The 22,735-nt window shown below is 35.6% G+C and overlaps 1 protein-coding gene across 1 annotated transcript; it reads right to left on the bottom strand.

Moving 5' to 3' along the window:
* Positions 1-692: 692 nt before the first annotated feature.
* LOC139841987 (uncharacterized) lies at positions 693-4,192 on the bottom strand. Its single transcript, XM_071832168.1, has 5 exons — positions 3,196-4,192; positions 2,057-3,095; positions 1,677-1,949; positions 1,476-1,581; positions 693-1,349 (listed from the first exon to the last, which is right to left on the bottom strand). Exons 1-5 carry the CDS (start codon positions 4,190-4,192, stop codon positions 693-695), a joined length of 3,072 nt encoding a protein of 1,023 aa, XP_071688269.1.
* Positions 4,193-22,735: the final 18,543 nt, after the last annotated feature.

The raw sequence follows: 22,735 nt of genomic DNA, 5'->3' as shown, positions 1-22,735 counted from the left end.
TACATCAACATAATATTAGATTTGTCGAAGTTGTCTGTAAACATAAGATACATATGTACACATTCGCAAAACACTAAAATAAACAGAGCAATCAATTACATGACCCGAATCAAGTGTGTACGAACTTGGTATGATAACATAACAAAATGCAATTTTATAAATGTCAAAACAATACTATTCAGGAACTATCATTTCAGTTCCAATCCAATCCAGGAACCATTTTACAATTATTCTTAACCATTTATAATTGTACATATAACTATCGATCAATTCAGTTCCAATACAATATAGGAACCATTTTGACCCAATATCTCCAACAGTTGACTATACAGTTTGACCAAAAACAGTCATATCAGACCTGCAACTATGAAATTCATATTTTCATCCTACTTATTTATGCATGAATCATCATCACAATATCAGACCTGCATATGAAATGTCTGAAAACATAAGATACATATGTACACATTCGCAAAACACTTAACTAAACGGAGCAAACATTTACATGACCCGAATCTAGTGTGTACGAACTCAATATCATAACATAACCAAAGGCTATTATATAAATGTCAAAACAATATCCTACAAATTATCATTTAAGAAACATTGATCAACATAGGTAATAAAAAAATATATATATATATATATACTTAAGATTAACCTACTGGTGGTTTACATCTACCTATCTTGAATCATGACTCAACTTCAACATCTACTTCTGTATTTTCAATAACAGTCCCTTCCATATATGTTCTGACTAAATCAATATTTAAAATTTCATCAACTTGAGGGCCCATAGGTATGTCACTCTGTAAATGTTCATCTACATCTTCGATACACGTTTGTTCATCCATGTTGAAAAAATCTCTATGTGTCACCTTGATCACAACTTTCAATCCTTTGTGAACACAATCTGCAACATAAAATACTTGTTGTGCTTGAGAAGCTAGGATAAATGGCTCTTTAGGAGTCCTCAAACGGTCAAAATTGACTGTCGTATACCCATTCTCATTAAATTTTATACTTGATCCACTCGGGATCCAATCACAATGGAACAACACAACTGACCTTTCAACCGCATACTGCAACTCAACTATATAATTTATGACACCGTAGTATGTTACATATCCCATGATAGGATTGTTATCTCTAGCACTAGCGAAGCTATTTGTAATGGCCGCAAGCATGACTCCACTATTTTGTGTTCTCCTATTCTTTTCTAGATGTTTGTTATTAAACCGATAACCATTTATGACATATCCGTTATATTTCTTCACCATCTCATCTGGACCACTTACCAATTTCCTTATATCTGCAGTGATTCTATTATCCCCTATAGCATGTAGAGCCTTAACTTAAAATGGTAGCAGACAAACAAAATGATTTTATAAGAAAAATATTTACTATCATCTCTTAATCTCTAAACAAATCACCCATCGCAGATGTTAAAAGAAAAAAAACATGAAGATGCTTACTTGTTCATGAAACCAAGATGCAAAATTATCACTATGCAATTGTTGTATCTCACGCTCACGTCTTTTTCGTTTACCCTGACGAGTGCGAGTAACTGCCAGATGTTCTCTACAATGTCAAAAAAACAAATTCATAATTACCACAATTGCAGAAGGTAAGATATATAGTTAGTTAAACTCACAAGTTATAATAAAAACACTTACGTTCTTAAGAATTCAATTTCACTGCAATTGAACAATACACAAGAATGTGCTATAGCCAAATTGTCTTGGTCAACTGTTTCCATGTGTGAAGCACCAATGTGGTGACCTGACATACTAAAGATAGGTAAAACATCTTCATCTTCATTACCATCAACCTGATAATTTTGACCTTTCTTATTATGTATAGTTTTGACATCACTCGATAGGTACAGTGAGCAAAAAGACAAACACACATCAGCTAAATACCCTTCTGCAATTGAACCCTCGGGTTTACTCTTGTTTTAGACGTAAGATTTTAATGTAGCTAAATATCTGAGTAAATAATGTACAATTAAATATAAGTAAATAAAATAAGTGTTTACTAAAATAGAAATGCACACCTCTCAACTGGATACATCCAACAATATTGAACTGGTCCTCCTAATTTGGCCTCTGAAGCAAGGTGAACCGAAAGATGAACCATTACGTCAAAGAATGATGGTGGAAAAATCCTTTCTAAATCACGAAGGATTTTTATAATATCATGTTCCATTTGAACCAAATCATTTGGATTTAGAACTTTTGAGCATAGCTGTCTATAGTACCGACAAAGCTTCATCACAACAGAATGGACATGCTTAGGTAAAACATCTCGTATGGCCACTGGAAGCAACTGTTGCATTAAAGTATGATTATCATGACTTTTAAGGTTAGACATTTTAAGAGGTTTTAGCTGAATACATCGAGATATATTAGATGCATAACCATCGGGAACTTTCACACCCTTAAGAACCTCATAAAATCTTTCTTTTTCATTTTTAGATAATGAGTAACAAGTAGGTGGCAAATACACTTTGTCGTTTGGTAAATTTTGAGGATGAAGTTCCTTTCTAATACCCATTGCTTTTAAATCACGACGTGCTTTTAAATGATCTTTGGTTTTTCCATCTATATTCATTAAAGTTCCTACGACATTGTCACATACATTCTTCTCAGTATGCATTACATCTAAATTATGGCGTATCAAGTTTTTTTCCCAGTAAGGTAACTCAAAAAAGATACTCCACTTCTTCCAGTTATATGGTAGATCTGGATTATCCTTAACAAGTTTTCCAAATTTGAACACACAACCATTTAGCTCTTCAAGGACTTCTGCCCCCGTTAAATAACGTAGTGGTATTTCTAGGTCAGTATGTCCCATGAAGCAAAATATTTTGCCAAAAGTTAACCATTGTGATATGGTATATTTATGACAACAAGGACATGAAAGTTGACCTTTAGTGCTCCATCCTGATAGGTTCGCATATGCAGGAAAGTCACTTATCGTCCATAACAAACCAGCACGCATATAGAAATTAGTCTTTGTTGATGAGTCATAGGTCATTACTCCAGTATCCCACAACTCCTTAAGCTCATCCACTAATGGTCTCATATAGACATCTATATTATTACCCGAAGCACATGGGCCAGGTATAAGTAAAGTTAGCAAGATGTATGAATGGAGGTAGATTATATGGTATCAATACTACTGGCCATGTACTATGCGAAAGATTCTTATTTCCAAAAGGGTTAAACCCATCACTTGCTAAACCTAACCTAACATTACGAACATCTTTAGCAAATGCAAGGTTAATGGAATCTAATGTTTTCCAAGTAGGTGAGTCAGCTGGATGCCTCAAAAAACCGTCTTTCGTACGACCCTCTTCATGCCATCTCATGGTGACTGCCGTTTTAGGTGACATAAACAATCTTTGCAGTCGGGGTATGAGCGGAAAATAACGTAAAACTTTTGCCCCAATCTTCTGACCATTATCATCTGCTGTGTTGGACTGATCATCTTCATTACCTTGTCTACTTTCTTTATATCTTGACTTGTTACATACGTCACATTTTATTTTATCCTTATTTTCTTTCCAATACAACATACAATCGTTTTCACATGCATCAATTTTCTCATAACCAAGCCCCAAGTCTCTTATTATCTTCCTTACTTCATACAAAGACTTTGGTATGGTAGCATCAGGGAAGGCTTCCCTCACTGTATCAAGAATCATATTGAATCCTTTGTCATTACACTTACCAACACACTTAGAATGGTATAGTCTGATTATAAAAGAGAGTACACTGAATTTTTTACATCCAGGATAAAGTTCTTTCTTTGAATCTCTCAATACATTATAAAACTGTTCAGCATTTATGTTTGGTATACTTAGATTTTCATTTTGTTCTTCGTCATAACTAAACCAGTGGAAGGCGCCTTGAACCAATCCACTCATATCATCTTCGGCATCAATAATAGGACTATCAAATTGTTTGGTAATAGCAGCTGGAAATCTATACCCTTTCATAAACCCAACACATATTAGATGCATTTTAGCATTATCCCGCTCAACCCATAACATGTCCCGACAGTCTTTGCAAGGACATGATATCTGACCATTCATGGCTTCTGTTTTAAACATATAATCAAGATATTCATCTAGTCCTTTTTCGTACGTTTCAGATTCTCTTGTGAAATACAACCAACTCGAGTCCATAATAGAACTGTAGTAAATAAAACAGATTCATTGAATCAGTTGTTTATACATATAAAAGATTAAAACACATTTACAGAATCACACATATCGATCAGTTATATCAAATCAAACACAATTATAGAATTAGTTAGTAAAAAACGTTCATATAATCAGTTTATTATACATAACATATGTAACCTGGTGGAGTGCAGCGTTTAAGAAACTAAGAAAAATACAGAGTAAAATAAATTATTCTGGTAATTGAAAATAACCTGGTGATCCAAGTGCAATTCGAGATGTAAAGAAACTAGAGTCGCAGAAATTCGAGAAGTGAAGTGATTCAATATAGAAGGAAGTCTTAAGGGATAAAGCGTAATTGAAATTGATATTGATATATTCAGTGAAATCATATGATCATATGCAAAAATAGTATTATTAATTATTATTTATTTATTTTTATAGTATAAATCATGAAGATATATCTGATTTTATTAACATGTATATATGTATATAGTTTTAACAAATATATATAAAAAATTAGAAAAACATTTATCTAACAAATATATATATATATATATATATATATATATATATATATATATATATATATATATATATATATATATATATATATATATATATATATATATATATATATATATATATATATACTTAAATATCTTTTATATACATTACTTTTTTCAAATATATTTAGTTTTAACAAAATAAATAAAATTATGTAAATTTTTTAACATATAGTTTTTATTTATAAAATATTTTGATATATAAATTACTTATAACCTATACTTTTCTTTACACTACAATTTTATCATAGGCATAATGCGAATTTAGTGTTTAGGGTTTAGTTTTGAAGGTTATGATTTAGGGTATAAGATTTGGGGGTTAGGGGTTATAGTGTTAAATTTACTGTTTAGTGTTTATGGGTTAGGCTTAAAAGGTTAATGTGTTTTCAGTTTTGGGTTTAAATGGTTAATTATATAAGATTATGATAATCTTTAGTTTATAGTTTAGGATATTTAGTTTAGGGTCAATATGTTAGGGGTTGGGATATATATACGGCTTAGGGATACTGGTCTATGGTTAGGGCTTACGAGCCCGTTCATGATGGTTTACAAGTTATATTTTAGCTTTTGGGGTTTATGTTTATTAGAATTTTATGGTTTAATGTATATATTGATTCAATTTAGTGTCTAGGGTTTGGTTTTAATATATATAATGGTAATTAGGGTTTAATAATTAGATTTGGGGGTTAGGGATATGATTCGGGCTTACGGCCCGGTTAATGGTAATTAGGATATATTAGGGATATGAATAGGGCTTACGGAACAGTTCATGGTTTACGAGTTATGTTTTAGACTTTAGGGTTTATGTGTTGTAGAGTTTTATGGTAATAGCTATTGATCGAATTTAGTGTTTAGGGTTTGGTACTTTAATGGTTATGGTTTTGGGTATAATATTTGGGAGTTAGGGGTGTGTTAAATTTACTGTTTAGTGTTTATGGGTTAAGCTTTAAGGGTTACTGTGTTTTGAGTTTGGGTTTAAAGTGGTTAACTATATATGATATGATCATTGATCTTAGGTTTATATAAGTTTGGGATTTTTAGTTTAGGGTTAATAGTTTATGGGTTAGGGTCTATGAATTAAGGATAGTCTAGGGTTAGGGCTTACAGGCAGGTTCATGGTTTACGAGTTATGTTTTAGAGTTTAGGTATAAATGTTTTATTACAATTAGAGTTTTATGGTTTGAACTATTGTGTTTAGTGATTAGGGTATAGTGGTTAGGCTTTAAGGTATATTAGTGATCTATACACACAGATATAGTGGTTAGGTTTTATGATTTGTACATGTTATCAGTATGATCGGTACTAATTACGGGTTTTGATTTTATAAGTAATTAGTATATATACACACAGATATAGCCAACATATTGGTGATCGGTCGTATAACTTAAATTTATCAATTATTTATTACTTAAACTAATGTAAAACATTTCATACACAGTACTATTCTCACAGTGTCTAAGTAACTTACTATCATAATTCACGATTCATTATTCAAATTAACTTCTTAATCACTTAAAAAATTAAAATTAAATGGCTTGTCAAATATATTTACTAAGTATTTAGATTAGATATGTGTCCATTTCTTATATAAACTTAAAAATATAATATTAATGATATTGTTTACTTATATATATATATATATATATATATATATATATATATATATATATATATATATATATATATATATATATATATATATATATATATATATATATATATATATATATATATATATATATATATATATATATATATATATATATATATATACTTATACTAAGATATATAAATATAATTATATAATTTATGCTATAATTTATAATTAATCACGGTTATATTTATACTTTTTATATATTTAACAATTATTGAGATTGAGATATGTCTTCCAAAAATAACTGCTCTTCACAATACCAAGTCAATGCCACCAGTTACTCAAATGCAAAATTCACGGAGATCTCTTCAAACCCTAGAGATTATTGAAAAAAATGGGATTGGCGGTATATTTTCATTGAGTTACTTCTAAGGCGCCAAATGAAATTAGGATCAATTATAAAGCATATTAACCTCTTTCAATTCATACAGTATTTTACCAAAGATAGTATCGGTGAGTTCATTGTCGATTCGTTGTAAAAAAGGTATGTGATTACGGATCCTCGATCTAGTTGCTTATCGTAAATCTGTTTTTGTTCGTTTAAACTTAATTATGTTTGATTGTTTATCTATCTGTTGCTAACAGTATCATATATATTGATTTCAACCATTTTATTATTTAAACATTGATCTATTTTGTTTTTATAATCTGTTGATAATAACTCTGTTGGAAATCTATTTTCTCGTTAATATGATTATATGAAACATTATTTCATTAATTTAATCATGTTAAAAGATGACATTTATAACTTTATGTCTTGCAAACAGATTTTTTTTTTTTTTGTGGTTGAAATTCATATATTATTAAAATTTTGTTCAAAATTGTGCTTATTAGATATATGCAGTATATATTGTATATTTATGTTCATAATATACAGTATATATTGTATATTTATGTTCATAATATACCGCTGTAAATCATACAGAGCTGCTTGTTTTAGAATGTTTTTTACATTGATGTTCCAATCTACTATAATAGTTTTTACATTATATAATTGCTGATTATTGTTCTATACATCGTTCTAGTTTTTTACAATGGAAAAGAATAACAAGCAAAGACAATATGTTACGTAGTGTCAAGTATGCCACAGTATGAACAATTCAGACGAAAGAGGATGGCAGAAAACCAAGCAAAACTAACAGCTTTGTCAGCGCTTGCCACTGATCTAGGAAAGAAGTTAGGTAGTGATAAATCAAAAAAAAAAAGAAACAAAAGCAATTGGATACTACAGGAAATGATGAAGACTATATGCCTGATTCCATATCTGAAGATGATGATAACCAACATAGTGAAGAAACTGCTAAAACAGTTAGAGCTTCTAAGAAGGTATTGTTTACAAACTAATACAATATGTTACATTTTTTAATAATGTTCAATGACATTTATATTGATACAGAAACAACATACTAAATCCATTGCACCCACCTACTCAACAAGACAATCAAATCTTTTAAACAAAAGAGTTGTTGTTGATCCTAAAAGCTCCCGTGCATTATCATCTCAATCTGAAATGACAAAGGGACAAACAAATGCTACAATGAGGGCAACAAAGAGTAGCGTCGAAGATTTTGAGCAAGGCCTCAAAAAAAATTCTCAACAAGTTGATAAGTTCCCAAAAAAACGGAATACATATAGTGGAAGAGTCACAAAGGGTGAGTTGATACTTATATGGTACACACATTTTATATATGATGAACATTGGTTAATATCACAGTAATTGGTGAAACTCATAAATTGTATGTATGTACAGATAAGAATGCAGTACCTGTTTTTGAAAAAAAGTGACTATTCAGTGGACACAGGGTTGAGAGATCATAACTATGATGATGATGATGTTACTCTTGAAGATGTTAGAGATGATGAAAATGAACAGAATTACAACGATGGAACTTATAATTATGATGACGACGATGATGAGTTTGTAGTTTATGACTTTTGCAAACCGGAAACAGAAACAGGTTTTGTTGATAAACTTGAATGAAGTTTTATTTTCTGTCTAGTATCATGTATTTTAATTTTCATTATCACTTTTTACTGTTACACAAATTACTATTATTCCAATACAGAATTGATTAACAACAATGAGCTTAATGAAGATGAGACAGAAGCTGCCGTTCAGAATCCACAAAGAAACAGTGAGTCGGGTAATTTTTGTTTTGTTTGTTTTATTTAATGGAATGTGTTGGTTATATGGTATATTGATTATCGTATAAACTTATATTAAAAATTATGATCTCTATTTTTAGGTCGAGTGGCAAGAAAGAGGGGACCTACAAGTATGCCCAAAGTTTGGAATCAAAAACCTGGCTGTCGAATTAATATTGAAGTTAATAGCCACGGTCAACCTATCAATGAAAATGCTAGTAAACTCACCCATGCCCTGGGAACCATTGCAAGGAGTTGCAAGCATTGTCCAATTTATTTACCATGGACTAAATTTTCTGCCAAAAATAAGCAAGAGATGCTTCAACATTTAAGGGTATTAAATAATATAAAGTCGTATTCGCATCTTAATGACATAATCTGTTTTAATTATATCAACTGATATATTTTGTATCTAGACAAAGTTTGTTATTCCCGAACATGCTAATAATTGGATGCTCAAATCAATTGGGAGGAAAATGATAAACTGGAGGGCAAGATTAAAGAAGAAATACTAGGATTCAGAAAAATCATTTAAGAAGCAAGTAAAATCAAGGCCTCCAGAAATGCAGAGAGATCATTGGAAGCTACTTATAACTTATTGGAATAATGAAAGGGTTAAGGTATGAAAAAAAATTCACACGCTAATAATATTATTTGCTTACAAAATACGATATTTACAATTACTATTTCAGGAGCTAAGTTCGAAAAATAAAGCAAATCGGGACAAAAAGAAAATGGTGCAGCTGACCGGTAAAAAGAGTTATGCACGTATACGTTCGGAGATAAAGGTAATTTTGAGGGGCAATCGTTACTATAGTATTAGGATATCAATTTTTTGTACTTATTTTTTTATTATTTTATTCTAACAGGTTAAGAGGGAAAATCTCCAACTCGAATGGATATGTTTCGAAGATGTTTTTCCAGAGGAGGCAATACTAAAAGTGATGCAGCTAAAATCGCAATTGTAAGTATTAATATAAATTCAGATTGCAATATAGTTGATAGATATATATATATATGTAGTGCAGCTATAATTATCATGTCATGGGCATGATGTGACTTGTTTCTAGGGATATATCTTATTCTGTAAATTACAGTTAATCAGCACGTCATGGCCATTGTCACACTGATCACACATGTTAGTAGGGATTGATGTTTTTATGTATATAACTCTTGTATTATATAAATTAATACAGACAAACATGGATGAGCTAGCTAAAACACTGCCTGAAGGTTCAACTGATAAGCCTGGTCTAGATGATGTTTTTTCCCAAGTTATGGGTAACAATAAATATGGTGCAGCAGATATGTATGGATTAGGTGTTCGAGCTTCTGATCTTTGGGGTAAATTACCAAGTCGTAATGTTGTTTGTATGGAGAACATTCAACTCAAGTCAGAGAACAAAGAACTTACTGAAGAAAATGTACATCTGAAAGAACAGTTGGCAATTAAGGATGGTTCAATTGTTAGCACAACACCACAGGGCCTCACTGTAGTCAACGTTACTCCACTTCTTAAGGTGTTGTTCTATTTAACACCTTAATGTGTTTGATATTTACCTTTAACATTCATAACTGCTTATTGCATACTTATTTCTTGGTTGGAGATGAAGTTTTTTTACACAATATACTTAACCCTAGCGAGAAGGTAGGAAGAGGATGGTTGAGGACCTTGGATCCAACTGAGGTAATTGGCAGTGTAGAGATTAGAGATGATTGGTGTGGGGTACATCTTCAACATGTCCTTAAAAAAGGTGCTGATGTGGTTAGGCCATTTGATCTGATTAAAAAATTTAAAAAGGCTACAGGCGTAACTATCGTGTGGCCTTCTACGTTCATATCGGTATGTCTATCATAAATATTTGATAATATTAATTTGTATATATAACATGCACTTTTATGCTTATAAATATATGAATTTTGTTTTGTAGGTGGTACCCTTGAATTAATAAAGATGTGTTGATCGAAGACGTTCTTCGTTACTTTTTGTTGTTTTTATTTTCTTTGTCGAATGTTATTTTAGTATTGATATGTTGGATTATCTATGAATTTTTAATGTTTGGTATTTTTCAATTTATGAGTACAATTTATTATAATATGATTATGTTTTATTTTATAATTATTTTTAATAGAAATTATTAATTGGATGTCGAAAATTTGAATTAAATTGAATCAGGCCCGAATATATGGATCCAATAATCCAATCCGGGCCCAAATAATTAACCCGATCCGAATACCTGATTCGTAAAAGAACTCGAATCGGACCCGAATTTCTGAACCGAATCCGAATGTAGAAACCTATTCGGGATTACTATGACTTGAAAGGACTCATTTTGTGGTTTTAATACTATCACTTGAAAGGACCCCATATTTTCTAACAATACAATTGTTTTAGGACTTTTTTAAATGGTACCAACCTTGAAAATATTATATTAGGACTCTGTATTTGGTACTAAATTAACATCTTATTATATATTAGAACCCATTTTGTGGTTTTAATGTTTAAGAAATATATATTAGGACTTTTGTTAGTGGTACTAACCTTAAAAATTATTATATTAGGACCCTATTATGTTGTAACGACCCAACTTCGTTTTACCAAAAACACGACTTAAATTTTTTTCCCCTACACAGCAGGGGTGCGCGGCGCGCAGCCCCTTATGTGCCCGGCGCGCACAAGGCCTGACAGCCTCTGTCCGGATTTTCCAAATTTTGATTAAAGATCACCCACTTCCCGACATTTTTAGGCGAAACGCTTTTCACAGCACATTATATTAGATAAAACTAACACGTTCCAATAATAAAACGAGTTTTACGACTCCGGGCCCACATTGGCCGTTTTACGAATTTCGTACAAAATACAAGTTTTAATCCCAATTTACATTTAGACGAGTTAGGACTCTACAACCCAACCCGATACCAAGAGCATAATCCCGGGGACTACCAAATCCCCAATCCGCGTCCGTAAATCCAAAAGCTACCCCATCGAGCCCAAGCGCTCCTACGCAACTAGTCTAACAACTAGCTAGCTTCATAACACAATACCTGTAAAAAGGTAAACAACGAGAGGGGTAAGCTGACGCTTAGTGAATGCAATACTTATACATATACATATATAATATACCTACTTGCAAACACTTACACACACCGCATATTTGCTAGCAATTTAATATTAGCATACGAACTCCAAGTATAAAGCTAATAACCTCCATTACCGCAACTAGCATAAACAATAGCATACACTCCAAAATATAATATGCTACACTATCATACATACCCCAAACTATATGGTTAACCATACACGCGTCATGGTGCTACTGGCTCCGTGGTTCACACCATACGCAATGCTATGACGCTACCGGCTCCGTGGTTCACGTCACTACGCATTTGAGTCATACTCTATTATAGTGCTACCGGCTCCGTGGTTCACACTTCGGTGCCACCAGCTCCGTGGTTCACACCTCATTTTATAGTGCTACCGGCTCCGTGGTTCACACTTCGATGTTACAGGCTCCGTGGTTCACATCTCATTTTATAGTGCTACCGGCTCCCTGGTTCATACTTTGATGCTACCGGCTCCGTGGTTCACATCACAATTCGAGTCATACTCTTGTCGAGGCGATACCAGCTCCGTGGTTCACACCTCAACACTCATGCTATAGAGCTACCGACTCCGTGGTTCACACTACAACACACGTACCATGATGCTACTGGCTCCATGGTTCACATCATAGCACACTCGCACATACTATGGCACTTCCAGCTCCGTGGATCATGCCATAGCATACAAATAAATATACTATATACATACATGCATAAATATTCCACTCACCTCGAAATGCCTGCACAAATCATGTATATAAACCTCCTCCAAACGCAACCGAGCAAACCTTTACCTATAATACACATATTGGTACAAATACACATAAATAACAATTCTCTAAAAGAGAACTTAACACTCACATCCCATAGTCGAGGGATATCACCTTGCTCATTTGACCCCGCCCATTTATCTCCTAATGAGCTCAACCCAATTGCCACTACGGGTGGTAATTCTGACCCATCAAACAAGTACAATTTAAGCTAAATTATACTTGTCACCATTTAAACCAACCTACGTCTTAACACTAAATTACTACTTAGGTAGTAATCATTTCAAACGCCATTTAACACTTAACAAAAGTGCTTATCATCCAATTAATCCAAAATTATAGTCATTACCAAATTTGACCTAATTCAATTCACCCATTTGACATAAGTCCCGAAAACATCCTTAATCACTAACGGCTAGTGATTAACTTTCCAAAACACCATTTAACGCATGAACCAAGCATTTACATACTTGATTCTTCAAATCTTGACTCAAAACTTAGTTTGACACCAAATCAAGGTTAACACCCATCTAGACTAGCAAACATGTTCTTATGAACATCTAAAACACCAACACACTTACAATCTAGTGAATTAACACCCAAACCATGACGAATACTTCCAAATTCGTCATCAAACCCTAAACCCACAATAATCGAGTTTACTTACACTAGCAATACAACAAAAACCCCCAATTTCATGAGAAATGGGGTTTAGAACCCCAACAAGCTCAAACCCTAAACATAAACAAGAATCTTACAATTAAATTCGGAGTTAGGGCTTACCAACACTATCTCCGTCACTTAACCCACCACACACTATGGTCCTCCGACACACATCCAAACTCGATGTCCATATAATTTCCATTAACCTGAATATCTCACCACACGCTAATAATCACTAGCATGCATTACCGTAACCAGCGGTATCTTATACGTTCAATGTCCAAAATAACCATTTAGGAAATACGGATAACACCATATATTCCTTCAAGTTCTCTCGGCTACAACTCGCAACAAGCTACATCCATAACTACATCACCCAACGCGATCTACTAGGTCTACTACGACGTGAATCAAGTCTTGCATTAATCCAAATCGAGAAGGATTTATTCTTCCTTAAAACTCCATACTCCATTGGTTAATAAACGTACTACTCAACTGATCATTCCTGAATATTCTCTAGACCAAGAACCAACTTCCTCCAGCTCCATACCCGGGTCATTCTTCAATGAAGAAATTTTGATAACCCCAAAATAACACTTTAGAAGCACCGCTTTCCCACTGATCGATCCACACACGACTATCCGTCACTGGATTAATCCAGGACAACAATAATACACTACGTGCTAAACAATACATCAATGCTTGACACATGGGTTCTCCTCCAAACCTTACTGCACAATCACATAAGACGGCCCCCTTAGTACTAGCATGGAAACTATTCGTGTACTAGAATCCCGTCAACAACGAATTATTTTCACAACAAATTCGCAATTCGCCACACGACCTACAAAATATTCACCAACGTCGGGTGAATCCTCTTACCTAGACCGTCCATTAAGGATGGCCTCGACATTCTAATGCAACCTACAGTTCACATCACCAGGGTACACACTCTCGCAACCTAACGACATCAGCATGTCTCTACGCGAGACAATTGGAATCGACACTCTCCGCCTCACAATCGTCCATAAAGTGGAATAGTCCACTGACGATCTCCACGATTACGTTTCCCGACTGGGAAAATACAGTATCCTTCGCGATAACGAACTCGTACCGATCCAATAATACTATCCGAGTTCACGACAACCCAAATTTTCACTATGAGAGCACCTGCAACAACAACTTCATTATCTCACCTCCGTGAACTCCAATTTCGCAATTGGTCTCATACCGCACTTTGGTACTACACGACCACCTTACATAAGAGGTCTTACTCTTCACTAGATCTAACACCACCGGAGCTTCCTCATACATTAGTAAAAACTCCCCCACTTAGGATTTAGCTCCATATTCTCACCACCAAGATGATAACACCCCGCGGAATTGTCATTCCACGACACACATGACCCTCCTCATCGTTAGTCATACACACCAAATCACCATAAATTCACCTTAGGCTCTCAGAGCCGTCATACGCACTCACTAGAGATGTCGTACACACGACGACATCGCACCTTCATCCACGATTAATAACTAACAGCCCTTCATCGTTCGCAAAGCGAACACCACCAAAATCCTATGTACGCCTCTAAGCCTAGGCATACGCCACTCCACTTAATCAGTCGTGCATCTCAGTCGAGATCACCCGACCTTCTCCACAGCGAACCTTTATTAACAATTGCTCACTCTCATGGAGAAGAGTGACCAACCCGACACAATAATTGCATTGACCGCAATATCAACACTTCATCCTAACCTTCGGCCTAACCGACCACTAAGTCCATCATTAACTCACCGTCATCTTTACCCGCTTATCTCTTAAGATCAACATGATTCGCTCACCCGTCACTTCATAAGAAGTATTTACCGCAATGCTCTTAAACTTCAGTGCAACCGTCGAATTACTATTACTCGTACCCGTAAGAAGTATTTACAGATAAGAAGTATTTACTATCACTTCATAAGAAGTATTTACAGATCCGATCACTTCATAAGAAGTATTTACAGATCCGATCACACGCTACCCGTAATTTCCACAAGGCCAAACGATATAGCCTAACGAAAACTTCCGTCTAACGCTAAGAGGTGCTTGGAACACCAAGTCTTACACCCTTCCAAATATTGACACAACCACTACAACAAGGGATATTCCATTAGGAATGTTACCCTATAATCCATAACACACTAATGCAACAATTATCATATGGATCTCACTCCCATGAGTTTAATGACCCAAAGACTCCTCGATTCACAAATTCCAAGACAACTCATAACTAGAATCCTTACGCGATTCTCTAACCACACACTCTACAGAGTGTAACCCCAATTCTACCATCTTAGACTTGTTACGTCCCATTACGGGATTTAAGTCCTCGTCGCACACACATACACTAATCGGTTATCCTAGTTACGATGGGTAACTACAACCAATGACAATCTCAATAATGCACCCACTACGTAGGGTGACTAAGTACGCGTCGAACTCGTGAGTTTGCTAACTCACTTAACTAACCAAAACCACTGTAACACTTCCCGACTAATAATGAACCCGATGTGACTACAAGCACATCACTCGAGACATCTATATCCTAGGAACCAATAAACGATTCCTAATTCATCCCGAATCTACCCCAACCATGCCACGTTTCCTCCATTCGGTACTCGTCATGTCCTGCTTGGTGCCAAGATACACGGTTGTAATAATGGTGATCAATCACTATTATAAATGCGTACCTTACCATCTTCACATGGTCACGCAAAGTACTTTACCCAGACTGACGCAATATTCACATAAGATAACACGCGATAACTCTTAGTAACCGAATGACCAAAGTCCTTACCGTGAACTTGATCACTCAAAACCATCAAATATTCAAATCTCTCCAATAGATTCATCCCTTGGACACCGCACCAAATAGATACCTGTATATATACACCTATATACAATATAACAAAAATGTATACAAGTACACTGCAACAACAAGTCAACCTACAACCTAGGTGACTATCACTAAAATAACGTCCAGGTTCACCTACTTACATTAAGCACTTTTAAATCTCAGTCTGACCTGTATTCCTACAAGTCCCACATATAATGCATAAATGTCAATAAGTCTAAGACTAGGCACCTATTCCAAGGTCACCTAATTTTCTTAGACTATGCTCTGATACCACTTGTAACGACCCAACTTCGTTTTACCAAAAACACGACTTAAATTTTTTTTTACACAGCAGGGGCGCGGCGCGCAGCCCTTTATGTGCGCGGCGCGCACAAGGCCTGACAGCCTCTGTCCGGATTTTCCAAATTTTGATTAAAGATCACCCACTTCCCGACATTTTTAGGCGAAACGCTTTTCATAACACATTATATTAGATAAAACTAACACGTTCCAATAATAAAACGAGTTTTACGACTCCGGACCCACATCGGCCGTTTTACGACTTTCGTACAAAATACAAGTTTCAATCCCAATTTACATTTAGACGAGTTAGGACTCTACAACCCAACCCGATACCAAGAGCATAATCCCGGGACTACCAAATCCCCAATCTGCGTTCGCAAATCCAAAAGCTACCCCATCGAGCCCAAGCGCTCCTACGCAACTAGTCTAACAACTAGCTAGCTTCATAACACAATACCTGTAAAAAGGTAAACAACGAGAGGGGTTAGCTGACGCTTAGTGAATGCAATACTTATACATATACATATATAATATACCTACTTGCAAACACTTACACACACCGCATATTTGCTAGCAATTTAATATTAGCATACGAACTCCAAGTATAAAGCTAATAACCTCAATTACCGCAACTAGCATAAACAATAGCATATACTCCAAAATATAATATGCTACACTATCATACATACCCTAAACTATATGGTTAACCATACACGCGTCATGGTGCTACCGGCTCCGTGGTTCACACCAAACGCAATGCTATGATGCTACCGGCTCCGTGGTTCACGTCACTACGCATTTGAGTCATACTCTTTTATAGTGCTACCGGCTCCGTGGTTCACACTTCGGTGATACCAGCTCTGTGGTTCACACCTCATTTTATAGTGCTACCGGCTCCGTGGTTCACACTTCGATGTTACCGGCTCTGTGGTTCACATCTCATTTTATAGTGCTACCGGCTCCCTGGTTCACACTTTGATGCTACCGGCTCCGTGGTTCACATCACAATTCGAGTCATACTCTTGTCGAGGTGATACCGGCTCCGTAGTTCACACCTCAACACTCGTGCTATAGTGCTACTGGCTCCGTGGTTCACACTACAACACACGTACCGTGATGCTACCGGCTCCATGGTTTACATCATAGCACACTCGCACATACTATGGCACTTCTGGCTCCGTGGATCATGCCATAGTATACAAATAAATATACTATATACATACATGCATAAATATTCCACTCACCTCGAAATGCCCGCACAAGTCATGTATGTAAACCGCCTCCAAACGCAATCGAGCAAACCTTTACCTATAATACACATATAGGTACAAATACACATAAATAACAATTCTATAAAAGAGAACTCAACACTCACATCCCATAGTCGAGGGATCTCACCTTGCTCGTTTGACCCCGCCCATTTATCTCCTAATGAGCTCAACCCAATTGCCACTACGAGTGGTAATTCTGACTCATCAAACAAGTACAATTTAACCTAAATTATATTTATCACCATTTAAACCAACCTAGGTCTTAACACTAAATTACTACTTAGGTAGTAATCATTTCAAACGCCATTTAACACTTAACAAAAGTGCTTATCATCCAATTAATCCAAAATTATAGTCATTACCAAATTTGACCTAATTCAATTCACCCATTTGACATAAGTCTCGAAAACATCCTTAATCACTAACGGCTAGTGATTAACTTTCCAAAACACCATTTAACGCATGAACCAAGCATTTACATACTTGATTCTTCAAATCTTGACTCAAAACTTAGTTTGACACCAAATCAAGGTTAACACCCATCTAGACTAGCAAACATGTTCTTATGAACATCTAAAACACCAACACACTTACAATCTAGTGAATTAACACCCAAACCATGACGAATACTTCCAAATTCATCATCAAACCCTAAACCCACAATAATCAGGTTTACTTACGCTAGCAATACAACATAAACCCCCAATTTCATGAGAAATGGGGTTTAGAATCCCAACAAGATCAAACCCTAAACATAAACAAGAATCTTACAATTAAATTCGGAGTTAGGGCTTACCAACACTACCAAAACGTAGCCAAGAACAAGAGATGAACAACTTTAACACCTGAGCTTTTGATCGATTCAAGCTTCTTCTTCTCCAAAATCCCAAATCTCTCTAAAACTCTCTCTCTCTCTAAGATTGATGAGAGTGTTTGTGGATGTGAAAGTGATCCAAAATTGGATCCAAGTCTGATAATAAGGCTACAGATCCGTCCTCAAGTAAAAAGATCAAAAAGCCCTTCATTTAACTCAAAAAAGAAAAAGGCAGAAAACTGTCCCAGGTGGGGTGCTCGGCGCGCACCCTTGAATGTGGGCGGCGCGCATAAGGGTCTAAACAGATTCTGAAGTTCAGGGACTGATTCTGACTAATCCTGATTCTGATGTAAATTCTGAAAATGCATAAGTGTTAGGTAGACCTTTTGTGGTGCTTTCTGACGCACACATTTACTGACACTTTCAGGAACATTTTCTGATGCACAAAATTCAGGATCTTACATATGTGGTACTAAAGTAACATTTGTTTATATTGGGACCTTTTTCTTGGTAGTAAACAATAATATATCGATACATTAGGACCTTTTTTATTGGTACTAATGTAGTGTTTTTTTATAATAGGACTCTTATTTGGGTATTAACATAATAATGGGACCATTTTTTTTGTCCTTAAAAAATATAAAACTTAAATAGAACCACTTTGTTGGTACTAATATATTTTTTTTTTACTTTTGGGACCCTTTTGTATGTCCCAATTTAAATAGAAGTCACTCGATATATACTTGTAAGGACTTTTTGGTGTGGTCGTTATATATATTATAGGACCCGATAATTGGTTTCATAATCTTATTACCTTTTAGGACACATTTTTGCGTCTATACTTTATACGACCGCCTTAGTTGGTACACATGTCCTGTTGGTCCTTTCAGGCCAAAAGGTCCTATAAAGTGACATTATAGGACCAATTTGGGTGTCCTATATGTACACTTTTGTTGTAGTGGGTCATTTCGTTGTGGAAAATATGGTTTGGGTTGGTGAATTTCGGGTTGTTGCGAATTCATTAAGGTTCGGGTTGCTTCGACCATCCTCCATATCTGTTTAGGCTCGGGTTGTTTCGGCCACGTTAGTGTGAATTATGATGCAATAGTCATATTTTGCTCATGTGTTTGCGGTAGTTGCGTATTAATCGTGTTACGCACTACAAGGAGTATTAAGTGGTAAGTGTTATCCGTTAGGATTCGCTTTCATTTCGGTCTTCATCGATTTGGGTGTTGGCTTTATTGTGGTTGTTACTAGCGATGTACTTGGTATGGTACGCTATGAGTTAGTATATCGGTACGAGATTGGTTGAGTTTTCCCGATGTGAGGGATTGAGCAAGTTCTTATGCTCGGATTTGGAGATTTTAATAAGTCGCGGATGACGATTTAGTTATTAACGGTGACTCTTTGAGAAGAATCGCCTTGAGGAATTGGAAGAATACGGGGCGATTTCGCGTATTCTAGGTTATTGATATAGACTTCGGATGTCGTGTGTATTGCACGTCTCCGAATGCGTACAAGTGTGTATTTAGTGAATGGATAATCTTCGGGTTAATGAGAAATGGGTTGGAAATCGGATTGGAACATTTGTTTGAGAACCATAGCGTGTAGGTTCGGATTAGTTAATTGATTTGGATCACAAGGACGTGATCGAATCTAAGTGGGGGAGAGTTGTAACACCCCGTTTTCCCCGTATATGATATATAGGTGTATCGTGTATGTACGACTAGTGTATGAAGGGTTTGAGACACGTTCGCGTGTTGAAGTTCAAGTACGCAAGAAATGGTTAGAAACCCGTAGTGGGTCGCGGCGCGACCTGGGGAGCCGCGGTGCAGCGTTTCAAGTAAATCAGGATCAGATGGCATGAAAAATTGATCCCAGACTCAGTGTTTTCATGCGGCGCGAGGAAGGAGGGTCGCGGCGCGACCATGCTGGCAAGCTGATTCCGGATTTCGCAATTTTAAGGGTGTTTAGGGGTATTTTGGTCTTTTCGCGTGTGTGCTAGATTGGGATCTTAAATCCCATCCACTCATTTCATTTCTTTTTCCTTTTCTTTCTCATTTTCCTCTCAAAACTTCAAACCCCAATTGATTCAAAGGGATTTTTGGAAAGGAAGAAGAGGGTTTTGATTGAAAGCGTAAGAGGCAACTTTGTTCTCCTCGTTCTTAGCTACAAGGTGATACTAGCGGTAAGCTCTAACTCCGAATTTCATTTTCGTGTTCATCATTCAAATTTAGGGCTTTTGATTGTATGTTCATAAATGAAACCCCATTAGTTGTTAATTGAAGATTAACACCAAGGTTCGGGATTATTGTTGATGTTGGCGGGTTTTGGGTTTGGTGAGCAAGTGTAAGCTTGTGAGACTTGCAAATGAGTGTAATCACTAGTATTTAGTGATTATTGAGGTGTTGGAAGCCTTTAGGGTTCATGTGGTTGACTAATTTTGATTAAAGTCAAAATTAGGGTTTGGGGATGATTGTGACCCGATTGTCAATTTAATAAGGTTCATAAACTTAAAATGAAGTAAGTTGAAGTGTAAACCCGAATTAAATACGTTTTGGTGTCAAAACTTGTTTATGATGAGATGTTGACTTCTTATGGGTCAAATTAGAGTTTATGGGTGATTTTGAGAATGATAAGTGTTTAACACTTGTGTTTGAATTTAATTGGCATATTAGGACCATTGTCACTAGTGTTAGTGATTATTGGTTAGTTTGGGCGCGGTTTGTGCTTAGAAGTGCATTTAGGTCGAAATTGCACTAGTTGTCGATTTGGGTTGATTTGTATATCCACCCTAATTGCGTTACTCGTTATGTGATGGATGGAATAGGTATTTCCATTGGCGATTGTGGAGTTTGGTTTGGCATCCATCAAGACTTCAAGGTGAGTGTAAATTTACTATGCACATGTATATGTGTAAAATGGGTGCGTGTGTGTAGAGTGAACCTTGCTTGGGTTACTCTATGTTGGTGTGGGTGAATGGACTCCTCTTATGCTTCGAGTCCATGTGATACGTTTATGTGTTTTGGGTTTTTACCCTTGGTGTGGTGATTTGGCTAGCATATTGGATAACCCTTTTGTCGATGGGTTGCTAGCATTTGTTGTTGAGGAAATGAATCTCGGTTAGTGCAGATTCATGATGACTCGGGTAGTTCGGTCATCTTGGTGATGAGGTGGTGAATTTCGGGTTGTGCGAATTCACTAAGGCTCGGGTAGTTCGGCCAACCTCGGTTGTAGAAGTGGTGAAGGAAGTGAATCTCGGGTAGTGCAAATTCACTAAGGTCTGGGTAGTTCGACTGACCTTCATGTGGTTTGGGTTAAGGGGTTAACCTTATTGTTGTTGTTGATTATTAGTTATTGTATATGTACATACTTATCGTTGTGTTGTAGCTAATCTTGTGGCGTTAACTTGGTGATTACGTAGCGTGTAGCTACTTCGTATATTGTGCTCTTTTATAGTTTGTTTACCATGCGGTGACGGTATGTGTTTATTTTGATGCTTGGTGATGCGTAGCCATTTTATGCATATGTATGTATATAGTATCTTTACATTCACTAAGCATTAGCTTACCCTCTCGTTGTTGCTATTTTTATAGGTTCGCATGATTGGCGGCTTGGGTAAGCATGGGGATTAGAGATCTTGGCTAGGTTGCTCTAGAAGATCTTGTTCTTGGACTCGATTAGGATTGGGTAGCATAGTCCCAATCACCATGCTCGGTTTTGTTGGAAATTAAAATAGTCGGGTCATGTTCGCCCTTTCGGATATTTAAACTATGTATTAAATGTTTTAAAAGTTTATTGAACTTATTATTTGTGTTAAAGATGTTTTGGAAACATAATTGGGACCTAAATATTAATGTATTAACAAAAAAAAAATTACGGGCCGGTTTAAATACGGGTTGGGTTGTTTCAGACTCCAACTATTTTGCATCAACTTCTAGGTCATCCCGGGAGTGACGTTTTTCGTACCTAATGCAATAATGTGTAATAAAACGAAGTCTCACTTATTTTATCATGCTTGTCAACTTGAAAAGCGTGTGCAACTTTATTTTCCTATTTCTAACTTCTAAAGTGAGGGAAGCACTCCCTGTTGGTTCTGAGCGAACAGAGTTTATATCGTTCTCGTTTAACTTGCTTTATTGACATTCTTTATTGAGCCCTTCGGAAATTGTTTACTAGAATGTGTGGACTTCACCAATTCTGAGTGTTAGTGGTTTAAAACATTATGTAATTTTTCTTAATCACCTTTTTCATTATTTGTATGTTTATCTGTTACGATATAAATATGTTGGTTTTAATAAATTCATTCAATTTCGTGCTTTTGTTAATACCCAACTGTGAAATTAAATCTTCCAAATTCACCATGGCGGTTAATTTGA

The sequence above is a fragment of the Rutidosis leptorrhynchoides genome, chromosome 4, assembly GCF_046630445.1.
Source record: "Rutidosis leptorrhynchoides isolate AG116_Rl617_1_P2 chromosome 4, CSIRO_AGI_Rlap_v1, whole genome shotgun sequence".
NCBI lineage: Eukaryota > Viridiplantae > Streptophyta > Magnoliopsida > Asterales > Asteraceae > Rutidosis > Rutidosis leptorrhynchoides.
Note: the sequence above shows the minus strand (reverse complement) of the source record. Positions and strands in the feature narration are given on the sequence as shown.